The sequence below is a fragment of the Rhyacophila brunnea genome, unplaced genomic scaffold, assembly GCF_057557595.1.
Source record: "Rhyacophila brunnea isolate RB1 unplaced genomic scaffold, BYU_Rbru_1.0 scaffold_18, whole genome shotgun sequence".
In the NCBI taxonomy this organism is placed as follows: domain Eukaryota; kingdom Metazoa; phylum Arthropoda; class Insecta; order Trichoptera; family Rhyacophilidae; genus Rhyacophila; species Rhyacophila brunnea.
Genome location: NW_028232837.1, coordinates 33,138,303 through 33,152,664, shown reverse-complemented (window position 1 = coordinate 33,152,664; position 14,362 = coordinate 33,138,303). Strand labels below are relative to the sequence as shown.

Sequence of the window (14,362 nt, the reverse complement as noted above, 5' to 3'; positions counted from 1 at the left end):
GCATAAATAATCCGGTATCTAGTCATTACTGTCAAATATCCTCAAAATCTCACCCAAAAGTTGACATTACATTATATCATCATCAGCCGGGGTCAATCCACTGCTGGATGAAGGCCTCCCCAAGCTTCTTCCAACTCTCTCGATCCTGTGTCGTTCGCTGCCACGTATTTCCGCCGAACTTTACCAGTTCGTCAATCCAGCGGCTTTTAGGGCAACCCTGTGGCCGTTTTGTGCCCCTTGGGTACCACTGGATGACGGCATTTGTCCAGCGGCCGTTCGTTTCTCTTACGGTCCTTTCGCGTGATGCCCAACATATACCTCTCCATGCCTCGCTGTGTGACTCTTAGCCTTTGGACATCTCTCGTGTTGAGGGTCCACGTCTCGCAGCCATACGTGAGCACGGCTAGCACACATTAGTCGAACACCCCACGCTTAAGACACAATGGTAGGTCACTTTTGAAGATACTATTCAGACGTCCGAAAGCACTCCATCCCAGCTTTGTTCTTCGAGCAATTTCATCGTGCATGCTTCCGTCTATGGACACCTGCTGTCCGAGATAGACGTAGCTGCTGACTTTCTCGAGTTGGGTGCCATTGATACAGATAATCGCAGGGTCCGAAAAACAGTTCCTCTTCACTTTTGTCTTTGAGACGTTTATCTTTAGGCCGACCGTTTGACTGACATCCGCGAGTTCTTGCATTCTACCTTGGAGGTCTTTCGGGTCTTGTGAAAGTATAACTAAATATTTCCTCAAGAGTAGCGGTGAATAGTTTAGGTGAAATGGTATCACCTTGCTGGACACCTTTGTTAATGGGGAATTTACACGACCGTTTGTGGAGTTTCACGCATGCTGTGGCATCACTGTATATACTGTTCAATATGTATATGTAGCGTCTGGAAATTCCTTGGTTGCTATAATAGAAGATTTTTTTTATTGAAATGCCTTCTCATAATCAATGAAACCAAGGTATAGTGGCAGTCTGTATTCTTGATACCGTTCTATAACTACTATCATTGTGCATACCAAAAAATTCATACTAATTATATTTAGAAAGAATGGTCGGTTACATCGTTCTTTGGTTTGACTATATTGCCACCCACTATAGAGAAACAGTTAACTCGATGTTGTCGTGAATTCATAATATTCTGGTAGCTAGGTCAAATTAATATTCATCCGTACCTTCTTCTCTTTGGTATGATTATATTTTCTATATTATTTTCTATATTACAATATTTTCTGTTGTAACTTACTTGAACTTGCTAATAATTTTAATTTAGAAATTTTAATTTTAGTTTTAGATATTTTATAGATTCATGAGAAAATATAATCAATAGAAAAAATAAGCATGGCAGTCGTAGCATAGTGGTAATGCACAGGGCGCGATACCCAAGAGACGCAGCTTCGATTCCTGCCGGGTGTCTTACTTGTTTCAAAAAAAAATTTTTTCTATTGGCTATATTTTCTCACGAGTGTTTTCAAAATTATGTAGGTATGTTCAATAATTACAATCTTGTGAATTATTCGTTGAATAAAAGAAATACTTAATGAAAATTAATTAATTGCTTAGATACCAGACTATAGATTAGCAATTTCAAAATCTTATTTATATATAATTATTATTTTTTTACTTTCAAATCTCGATGATGCCAGAATTGCCAAAACATAATAATAATGTTATGCAATTAATTGATACATTTTTTTTAAATTATTTGTAGCGATGATTTATTACCACGTTTTAGTAATTAAATTACTATGGTGTTTTGGCTAATAACGATTGCCTAATCTATTACAATGAAACATTTCAAATATTTAAGAATCAATTATTTTTTAGTTAGCTATTGGTAAAAGGTTTTTGATTACTGATGTAGAAACTTTTACTGCCATGAATAACAAAAAATCTCGCAGTTAATGTAATAATAATTAGACTGGTCTACTTGTTGATAATTATAGTAAAGTTAATACTTAACTTTTACACTAAATTTAATAATGGTAATTTTTAGTACATTATCTTACTCTAATAGTAGTATGAATTTCTAATTTGGTCGATTCATTAGATATAATATTTTACCTTGACATAATATTGCATACGCGATAAAAAAATTCATACATTATCTCAATATTATCCCAGGTGAAGCATATGATTACTAAATCATATTACATATATGTACTTATACATAAAAATCTGAAATATTTTATCGATATGAACATCACTAACTGTTTAGTCAATATTTTAGGGATAGAGTTGACTAGAAAGATTAGAAGAAAGACTAAATCACTCAGGTACCGAATTGATCCAAAAATACAATATTAAATAAAATAAATTTAGTTCACACCTGGCGCCATCTATAATCATGTTAGTAATATAATTAAGCAGTGGCGAAAGGTGGAGGTAGGCTGTTCCACATAAATAGTGCAAAAGAAACTTTATCAGTCATACGTATTTGTTTTCATTGAACTAAGACTACAATTTACAGATGGTGTTGGTTAGTTTTTTTTAAATGTAATCAAACCCTGTGAAACCAAGCCATAATGGATAATAGTAAAAAAAAATACTCGTATATCTATAAAATATCTAAAATTATGTCATTAAATCACACATCATTTTGGATATTTTATAGATAGAAGAATATTTTGTTATCTATTATGGTTTGGTTTGGGCAGGGCTTAATTAATTTAAAAAAAATCTACCAACATCATTCAATAAAAATAAATAAGTATGAATAAAAAAGTGTACAATATTTTGCAAAGCATACATTCATCCATAGCATACCGAAACTAGTATGATTTCTAACCATCACCACCATCTGAACATTGTAGTCTTAGTTCCATAAAAACAAAATCGTATGACTGGCAAAGCTTAGTGTGCACAATTTATGTCGGATCTTAACAGCCTACCTACACCCTTCGCCACTGTAATTAGGTACCTTGATTAACTACACAGATAGTTACCCTGGAGTAATTTTAGTACATAATTATTGTTTACAAGTTTTGTATATTATGTACTTTCTTATATATGAGATATTGAAATATTAATCAAGCCTCATAGAAGACAAAAGCCTTTTAAAAATCAAAATCATCTGTAAATTGAAGTCTTATTTTAATAAAAACAGATACGTGCGACTGACAAAGTTTAGTGTGCACCATTTAAGGCGGATCTTAACAGCCTGCCTCCACTCTTCGCCATTGGTGTATTCAATAGATAAAATCATCTTATGGTGTGTTTTGATGCATTTGGGAATCGATCCAAGGGCAGTTTGCATCTTAATCAAAGTTATATCAATATAGTCATAGAGGCCGACGTCCATTCAAAAATTGAACAAAAATTCACGCTCGTTAACTATACTACGACCAAAAAATATGTAAACATAATTTTATAATTGAACGCAATGGTTGAAGGTCGTACGTAGACCTAAAAAAATTCGCAAATTTCAAAGCTGATAACAAATCTGTAATAATTAACGATGTTACGTGACCTAATATTTATTAAATTGATCAATAAAAAACTCATTTAATTTTTTATTATTATTAAAACAATACTTATTGAGTTTTTTGCATATCTAACTGATCGTTATGGTTAAATAAATAAAATTCGCGTTTTATTTTGCCACTTGTTTACTATTCGCATTTATCCATGCAAAAAAATAGGGGAAGGGATTCGGAGAGAATATTTTACGTTTTAAGCATTAAATGGTTTCTCTGCACATTACATAATATCGAAAATCTTTAGATATCCATTTTTTTATATCTCTAATCTAAAACCTAAATAATATGTATTATAATTTTATTGTTATTAATAAATTATCAAAAAAATGAAAAAACATAAAATTATTTTGTTTAAAAAATAGAAAAAAACAACGTACACGTTAATACGGGCTCGAAATGAACCGGAAGGCACGGTAACGTCACTCCGGTTCTTGAAATCCCCGAGATTGTCTCTCCGTTTCGTGGAAAAATTAAATATTACGTTTCGGATTATGAATTCACTTAAATTAAATTATTTTATTTATTTTTTAGATGTTTATAACGAAATTTAATTATGAGAGGATTTACCTGTTTATCGCCTGCGACGCTGATAAAATTTGCATATTCTTGCGTACCTACCACACATTTTGAAAAAAGACTGTTATTTCATTTTTATGAGTTAGGTAGGTGTATAACAAAAAAACTAACACACTTATTTTTATACACTGAGTAAATAAATATGTTAATATTTTTGGTAAATTATCGAGCGATATTCATTTCGAGCGCTGGTTCAGAGATAAACGCTCTACTAATAAGGTCACCGTGGGTGCAAAGCGTTTTATAATGAGAATATAACATAAAAATACGCTGCTTACATACTGCCCTAACTTAATAATGTAAGATAATAATGATTTAATATTTTAAAAATTATAATTATATAAAATACGACATCCTAGAACGTCTAATATTCATACTAGAATTCCTAATAGCAACGATTTTATCTGATTAATCAAAATATGTAAAATCAAGGCCTGAAAAAAAAGAGCCATAAGTATGAGTGAGTAAGCATTCGGCACCCTTATATCTCTGCAGTATGCGTTAGGTTAGCGTTAGAGTAAGATAGAATTTCTACGGCTGAATTGAATATTTTTTGTAAACGTCGCCGGTAAACATGTATTTTACTGATTACATTCATTTAAAAACTGCGAGCACGTATTGCTGACATTTATTGTTTTTGTGTTAAATATAAATTTAGTGGTACTTAATCATTTTAGTTAATTTAATAGAACATAATATTATGGTTAACTAGGTTGTGTTTAAATTTGGTAGCCGTACTGAGAAGCAACATGATAGTATATCGTTTCATAGTTAAGTTGATATTAATGCAATCGAGGTTCTACTGTGTGTTATATGCAAGAAACACGGCTTCATTTTGCCGAACAATAGCCACACTCTATAAATATATCATTACTCCGCCAATGCGTCTAGAAGAAAAACCAAAATTACAAACATTTTGATAACTGATGGTAATTTAAAAAAAACACGTAATACAAAATACGGTGATAATATGATGTTGTTGATTTGTAGCCCCAAAATACGCGTGATTTTAGTAGACTTTTTACAAATCACTATTATAATATCTAAGCATTGATGAAAAAAGTTTAAATAATACGGCATTGGGTAATAACAATTATGTTATGTAAATAATATAACCGTGGCACTGTCAACTTAAATAATTGTGACAAACTCAGCGGTAAAATATACATAAAATAAGTCAATTAAGGTACAATAAATTTCTGTTATAATATGTGCATGCATCAGGCGCGCACACAAGGAGCAAATATTCTGGTCCAGACGACACCCTCCATAAACGGCAAAATACAATCATCAAACGTCAGCCGAATGCAGAATTATTCTAACTCACATTTGAATTTTTCGAAAAGGGGATTCTTTGAAACAACCTTTTATTTTTATCATCATTAGCCTAAATCTATCCACTGCTGGATGAAGGCCTCTTCAAGCTGCTTCTACTTCTCTCGGTCCTGTGCGTTGCGTTGCCACGTACTTCGGCAGAACTTTATCATTTCATCGATCCAGCGGCCTCTAGGTCTACCTTGCGGACGTTTTGTACCACTTGGATACCACTGGATGACTAAATTTGTCCAACGATTGTCTCTTCGTCGAGCAATGTGTCCAGCCCATCATCTCCATTTGAGGCTTTTAATGAACTGAATCACATCGCAAACCCTTGTAAAATAAATGTATACATCATAATTTAGTAGAACTGTTGATGAAAAAATGTGATATATATTTATAAATATAATTGGTAACACATAAATGACTAAGCTGTTTCAAAAAGCACTTTTGTAAAATATTTTAAATGTGAGTTAGAATAGTTCTGCATTCAGCTAATTATTTAGGTAAATCAATTCTTAATTGCTTACTTATTTTTCGTCAGGACCTCATGACTGAGGATCGGGACTCGGATAATTTGCTGTCGAAAAGCCTTTTCAACGGAGTGCCTCCTCTCCTCTCGGTATTCTACCTGCATCTGGCCACCGGAATAACCGCAGCACTCATAAATTGGTGCAATTATCCGGGGTGCTATGTATAATGTTTGCTTTTATATTAGAATACGTCGCGATTTTTCTATAATCTAAGGCGTCGCGTCTAAAAGACTAGACAGCACGGACGACACAAACGTACACTAACAATCCTAATATTTATGAACGTTAAGCCACGCGCAATTGATAACCACTTGTGAATGCGTTATGCCGGGTCCACACTGGCAACATGTCGCCGGCAACCTCGTTAAATTTTACGATAAGTATGATAATTATCGTAAAATTTCTTAAGCAATTATGATAATTGTCGTAAAATTTAACAAGGTTGCCGGAGACATGTCGCCAATGTGGACCCGGCATTAGGTTGCAATAACTCATAATAAATTATACCTGTTTATCACTAGATTTAAAAGTGGAGTATCTGGGTATGGGGAATGTATCGGGGGTTATCAAAGTGAGTAGTTTGTAAACCCCGCCGCTTCCGGCCGCCTTAAAAATCAATAAAAAAAATATTATTAAAGATATTTTTTTCAAAACGGGCCTCCCCCCGCCCCTTCCGGCCGCCTTAAAAATCAATAAAAAAAATATTACTTATAGATATTTTTTTCAAAATGGACCGAATATTTTTTTATCTGGCTGGCATACACCGCTTATAAATAAATTATTGCATACGATGTGAATGCCAATTTTAATGTTATATAATCAAACTGACAGATCTGTAACAGCTGATTGGAAACAAATGAATGGAAACCCAAAGAGCGTGGTGACCTCAATGAGCCGATCACAAAAATAACAAAAATAAAAATTCCTGCAACACAATAAAAATGTTACACCGAGCAACAATAAATACATGAACTAATGTACAATGAAAATTTGTTATATCCGCGCCAGTTTTTCCACCACAAAGTTAATAATTACGAATGGTCTAATAATTATAGTCTGTCTATGGCAGGGGTAGTCAACCTTTTTATACCTACCGCCAACTTTTGTAGTATCTCTGTTAGTAGTAAATTTTTCTAACCGCCCACCGGTTCCACAGTAATTGTGATGTATGAAGTAGGGAAGTAACTTTATTTTATAATTGAAAACATTTGCCAAATAAAAGGCATCATTCTTTACTGGTTTTAACTGTTGACACAGATTGGTCTCATTATTACTTTCCAAAAATTGTATGACACTATCATAAAATGCTACAAAACGAGCGAAAGATGCACCCTTTGACAGAAGTAACCTAATATAATCTTCATTATTATCCTGGCAAAGCTGTCGAAACATTCTATCATTTTTTGAATTGGATTTGATCTTGTTTACGGCTCGAATTATTATAGTTAATTATGAATGGAGACTTGTACTTATAAATGTTTAAACATAATGAAAATGTTTTTAAAACCCCTGCCACCCACCATGAAAGCTGGAATGACCACTAGTGGGCGGTAGGGACCAGGTTGACTACCACTGGTCTCCGTAGCGAAGGGTGGAGGTAGGCTGTTAAGATCCGTTATAAATAGTGCACATTAAACTTTGTTAGTCATACAATTTACGGATGGTATTGGTTAGTTTTTTTTAATCAATTAAACTCTACTCAAACCAAACCATCATAGTTTTGGTATATTATGGGCGATACGACAAAATTGTGCACTCTTTTTCATTCATACTTATTTTTTTCGTTGGATGAAGAATACATATTACACATATTGTATGGTTCATTTTTTAAAATTCATTAAGCCCTGCCTAAACCAATAAAATATTATGCTATCTATAAAATATTCAAAGTTATATATGATTTAATTGCATAATTTTAGATATTTTATGGATAGACGAGTATTTTTTGACTATTATATATTATGGCTTGATTTCCGCAGGGTTTAATTGAATTTTAAAAAGTTACCAACACCTTACATCATCTATAAATTGTAGTCTTATTTCAGTGTAAACAAATACGTATGACTGTCAAAGATTATTGTGGACTATTTATGTCGGATCTTAACGCCTACCTCCACCCTTCGCCACTGCATCATAATGTTGAACAAACATAATTTAAGTATGTGGACAGCTGCTTTTCCTCACGGTTTTAACCCGTCTCACGATCGTAAGATACGAGGGTGGGTCAATAAGTCCTTAGAAAAGCCGACAGGTGGCGCGACTAGTACTGTAAGCGGTTTGTTTTCATGCAGCGGCACTACCGATTCAGTATGCTGCGAAGTTTCAATCAGATTGGTCGGGTTGTTGTGTGTTTCTCATACATTTAAAAAAAAAATTTGCTTGTGGAAAATGGAAAGATGGAAAATGGAGAAAATTGAGTTTAGAGCTGTTATTAAACATTTTAATATAAAAGGGTTAACAGCAAACGAAATAAAAAAATGAGTTGGATTTAGTTCACGGCATATCTGCTCCTTCACTTGCAACTATTTATAACTGGTTAAATAAATTTAAACGTGGTCGTACATCAACAAAGGATGAACCACGCTCAGGACGTCCTGTAGAGGTGACTACACCAGAAATGATCAATAAAATCCACGATATGGTGTTAAGTGACCGAAGATTAAAGTTGAGTGAGATAATTGAGGTTACAGGGATCTCAAAAGGTAGCGTCATTTTTATTTTACATGACAAATTGGGCATGAAAAATATTTCTGCAAGATGGGTGCCGCGTTTGCTCACAGTCGACAATAAACGCAATAGGGTGGTGGCCTCTAAAGCCCTGTTGTCGCTCATGCAACGCAATCCGGATGAATTTTTTCGTCGCTTTGTGACTGTAGATGAAACATAGATACACCACTATACTCCCGAGACGAAAGAACAGTCAAAGCAGTGGATTGCGAAGGCAAACCATGTCCAAAGAAGGCGAAAACCGTAAAATCAGCTGGTAAGGTTATGGCTACTGTATTTTGGGATGCACGTGAAATTATTTTCGTTGACTATTTGGAAAAAGGAAAAACAATAACAGGGGATTATTATGCATCTTTATTGGACCAGCTAAAAAACAAAATTGAAGAAAAACGGCCTCATTTAAACAGGAAAAAAATCCTCTTTCATCAGGACAATGCCCGTGTTCACACATGTTTACGATCAATGGCTAAAATTGAAGAATTGAAGTTCGAATTGGTCGACCACCCACCGTATTCGCCAGATTTAGCCCCCAGTGACTTTTTCCTTTTCCCAAACTTAAAAAAATGGCTAAGTGGACAACGTTTTTTTTCAAATGGAGAAGTCATCGATCGGACAAATGCTTATTTTGAGGACCTTCCGAAAACTTATTTTTCTGACGGTTTAAAAAAAATTGAGAAACGTCTAACCAAGTGTATTGAGCTCCAAGGAGATTATGTTGAGAAATAAAAAAAAAATACAAAAATAAAAACTGTTTTAATGCTTTTTTCTAAGGAATTATTGACCCACCCTCGTAACTATTTTTCAAAAACCAAAAGTGAACGCTCACAACTACGGCTCATAACAGATAATGGTCATAACACTCATAATAGAAAGAGAAGTTATATTGTGTTAAATGTATACGATTTCTTCGACACAACATTGGCGTAGTTTATTTACTTTATTTAGTTTTATTTTTATTTTCACTTCAAAAATTTACCTATACGGACTGTAATTAATTTCCGGTGTTAAAACAGTTAAATCAGACTCTTAAACAGATATAAGTACGTTACTTAGGTCATCTCTGATCATTTTGCAGTGTATTTATTACAACGTTTTTATTAGCTCGTATTCTTGTTTGTCCGGTGGTTGTTTGTCCAGTACAAATCTTACAATCAATTTTTAACTAACTTCCCGACTAGCTAGACATTTAAAACTTTTAGAATATTTCAGAACACGATGCCAATGCATTCTTTTAATACTTTTAGCCATCTTTAAACAGAATTGAATTAATTTTCAGTTAATTCTGTTTTGTATGGAAAGTTATTTCAGAAAAATCCGTAAAAACTAAAAGACTATAATTGGTTGCTAAGAAGGTGGTCCTAGCAACTAAAGTATTAATATATACGTGCATTACTATGGAAATCAAAATGACATTTCAGTATTCTATATTTGTTTGTGTGTTTGTTTTTTATTTACTTCTTATCAAGTACAAGTTTGAGCATATTGAGCATAATAATTCAACAGAAAATTTAAAAACGTTGGATATAAAAAGTTTTTTTTATCTTGTAATTATTGATCTTAACTTTCTCCATAAGCTTATCATCATGGCCTCTCGCTATATGATGCTTCGTGAAATTTCTTGACTGTTTACCATGAGTGTAGTAAATGGATGGGTTTATATCGAAATGTTTGTTTCACCTTTAATAATTTATAAAAACCACGGATTCGGGAAAGTAAAAATTAAGTATATTTGGCTTTTCACACGAGATATAAAACATAGATATTGATTGAAGTAACAATTATTATTATTAGTAAGTATCAATATTTCACAGATTGGCGCGAAAAAGATTCGGACGTGCCAGAGTGAAGGTCAAGGGCTAATTCCCGACTACCAACCCTCAAACCTTACAGCCACACAACGTCTATTTCACTTCCTCATTTTGTTTCATTATGCGTCCCGGTCTAACATTCCTCAAATCGATTCATTTATTTAAAAGTTACAACTATACTAACAGCAAGAGTTAGATTTAGGAATTTATTGCGTTATTTGGTATGAGTAGGTAACCTTATAAATAGTAATTAAACTTCTTCCTGTCTGGCCCAGATAAACTCCTAAACAAGCCCTACACCGTAGCGAATACAAAGAACTTCTATGAAGTGTGTTTATATAGTATTTACTCTTGATTATGTCATGAAAATGTTTTTTTGTAACGAACCCGAAACATCGAGGAAAGAAGGAAGAAGAATACACCCCAAAACCCAAATACAAAAACATCGATAATTTTAATTCCGCAGATGTTTGAAACGCTCTATAAAAATATGATAATGATAGGTTTGTGCATACGGCGGAGCTACGGGATGCTGGTTTGACCTGGAACGAAGCAAGAAGACTTGCGAGGGACTGGGATTCTTGGAGGCGCTGCGTGGTGTCCATATGCTCCAACTAAAGGGTATGGCCGAAGAAGAAAGAAGAAGAAGAAGTATTATATTTAATACACTTTAACTGATATTGGCACGGTTGATCCAGTCCAATAATATGTCTCAAAGAATGACATCACCTGCATCATTGCTCATGAATAATTTGAAGCTTTTACGAGAGCATCTTTAATTTTCTTACTGGATTACACGTCAGTTTTGGATCTACCCAAGTCCGTTTAAGCCGAAACAATATTATTTGCGAGGCTAAATGAATTCGTAGCTATGCGGTGGACAATTGAATGATTACTGTACCCAAGCAAGCACGTGTCACTACGCTTATATTATTATACGTGAATGCTAGTTCGCTCAAGACTTAGGCCAGGATGAACAGTGTACCAATACAAATTATTTTAAATTTTACATGGTACATTGTACAGCTACGCATACATACTATTATATATCTGACCTCATCTCAATACTATAATGTCATCCTCTTATTGTCGTTATTGGTAACAAGCACTAGGACTACCACTTTTCCCGGGACTAAACACATGATAACTATACTGAAAAATAAAGTATTGATACGTGGTATCTTATCGAAAGATTGCACATAGAAAATAAAGATACTAGATTAGTATCAGACGAAAAATACACACGAAAAAACAAAAATTTATAGTTTCGCCCTAAAGAAATAATACAATAAATTAAACAGGTCTAGGTTATGTTTACAAAAGTATAGATTCATGCAGTAGATATTGCCAATAATTTTCTTCTATAAAATATGCCAAAACTATTGGACAGGGACAGGGAAAAACGCTATATTAAGTGAAATAAATAAAATAATTATTTTTATTAATTATCAACGATAAAAAAATCCTTTCAGAAACAGTTTTTTGCGTTGCGTAACCGTTATTTAATATTGAAATAAAGATAAATTACTATTTTCGAAATAATGGACAAATGAGTGTTTGAATCAAAAATAAATATATGTAAAGAAAAGAAAAATCAAATAAAGGACGGTCCTCTACAGTGGCAAAGGGTGACTTTTCGAAAGAAGTAGTCTGTGGAGATCAGAGAAAAAGAGCACATTTGACAGGTATACTTAAGGGAAATAAGATGATAATACGATATTACTACTGATGAATAGGGACACACTTAATCGATGGGATTTCAATAGTTCACCGACGATATAAAATTGGGCGATGAGTTTAAATTCTGTATTTTTCTAAGCATTTATATTTATCAAAAAGCATTAGATACAGTTCATTTTTATTTTTAAAAACAATTTATATGTAATTGAATGCCATAGAAATTCTTTTTTATTATTAATTATTTTGGACAACGCTGCAGTCATAGACAATAATATTATGCGCAAAAGTTTTAGGCTTCGCCTTTCGAGCCTATCATATTGCATTTATTTCTGTAGACAGGGCTGACGTCACATGAGGTAAAGTCCATACAAAATAATTAATATTCATCGCACAATAATCCGATAGGTACATACAATAGTTGAAGAGAAATGACGATGTGGATTATTTTTTTTAACCTCTGACAGATGGTTCTGAATATATTTATAATATGTTTCTACATATACGACAGATTTCGTTCACTGGTTCTCTGTGAAATGAATGACAAATAGTCACCATAACAATGAAGGAAAAGCAGTTTACATGATATTATACCTAGATAGAAAACAGCCACTGAAGTACCTATAGCCAAAAGCGTATTGAATGAAGGTCGATGCACACTTTAAATATTGCTGAGCTATGGGGTTGATCTGGCTTGTAGTCAGCAGGTTTCTTATGCATGGACTATAATTAGTTGATTATTAAAATTGTTTTAGAATTTTCAATAATTCATTTTAAAATATTATGATAAAATATTGACCCTTGATTTTCTTTTATTGCAGGTAATCTGGCCCCAAAATGGCGGAGGGCGCAAAAGCAAATGGCGGAACTCAGCAAGAAAAACCGATAACCGAAAAACCGAAAGACGACAAAACACAAGCGTCAAGTCTATCGTTAAGATGGCAGACCAAAACTCTATTCGAGAGATACAAAACCGTCAAATCATACATAACCGTCGAACCAATGCTAGCGTGCTATATCATGCCAAGCGTTCTAGCGTCTTTAGCTACACAAAATCTAAATTTAGAAAAAGCCTGTAGAGTAAATTTGAAATACGACAAACACATTTGCGATGCCCTATCAAATAGAGAAACTGCAAATTACACCATGGAAGAAAGTGAAGTTCAGCAGTTAGTAGCAGCAATGCAAGGATGGAAGACAATTCTTCAATCTTCATTACCATGCTTATTGATATTCTTTCTTGGAGCTTGGAGCGATAGAGTTGGTAGAAGAAAACCTTGCATGCTTCTTCCAATAGTCGGAGAATTTTTAACAAGCATCGGTCTTATCCTGAATACATACTACTTCGATGAATTACCAATGGAAGTAGCTGGAGTCACAGAAGCACTGTTTCCTGGTCTAACGGGAGGATGGTTCACAATGTTTATGGGAATATTTAGTTATATTGGCGATATAACAACAGAGGAGACAAGAACGTTGAGGATAGGCATCGTCAATTTATTCTGCTCTCTTGGTATTCCTGTGGGGATGGCTTTGAGTGGTATACTTCTGAAGCAGATTGGATTCTATGGGATATTCAGCATATCGGCGTGTCTCTATTTGGTCAGTTTCTGCTATGGATATTTCTATATTGAAGAACCAGTCAGGATAACAACGTCAAAGGTAAGAATGATTTCATTACATAAAAAAATTTAGATAAAGTAAGGTATTACTGGCTAATTTACATCAGCATGGAATATGTAATAAAAGTATTTTTTGCTATTATGCAATGACATTAATATGGACGAAGCATCTGGGAAAAAAATGACACTCACTTTTTTGTCGGGTCTGCCGAAAGGCATAATCTGTTCTAACGCCATTACAATAAAGGTGATATTGCTATAAATTCCCGATGCTTTTTGTCGGGTCTGCCGAATGGCATAATTCATATTTTAATATGAATATCGTTCGCTCAAATGAACATTGACACTAGAAACCCTGTTCTAACGCCATTACAATAAAGGTGATATTGCTATAAATTCCCGATGCGTGATATCGCATAATGGAAATTGCGAAATTTTGTCACGTGACGTCTATCTATACATGTGCGAATGTCGCTATGCGAATCTACTTCCTAGCTACTGTACTGAGTGCGTTGTCCATTAATAATATCATTGCTATTATGCAACACAGGTCTTGTTAATTTTATTTTTCTAAGTTGGTAACGTTGACAGTAGTTTGCACCCACAACACCAAACCA

At 33.9% G+C, this 14,362-nt stretch overlaps 1 protein-coding gene across 1 annotated transcript in view; it reads left to right on the top strand.

The window, feature by feature from the left end:
* The window catches only part of LOC147073452 (putative peptidoglycan muropeptide transporter SLC46), a 121,997-nt gene that overhangs the window by 52,263 nt on the left and 55,372 nt on the right, over positions 1–14,362 (top strand). Inside the window, exon 2 of the mRNA XM_085945496.1 lies at positions 12,945–13,785. Within this exon, the coding sequence (XP_085801622.1) occupies positions 12,961–13,785 (825 nt within the window). The 5' untranslated portion in view covers positions 12,945–12,960. The remainder of the gene's footprint in view (positions 1–12,944; positions 13,786–14,362) is intronic.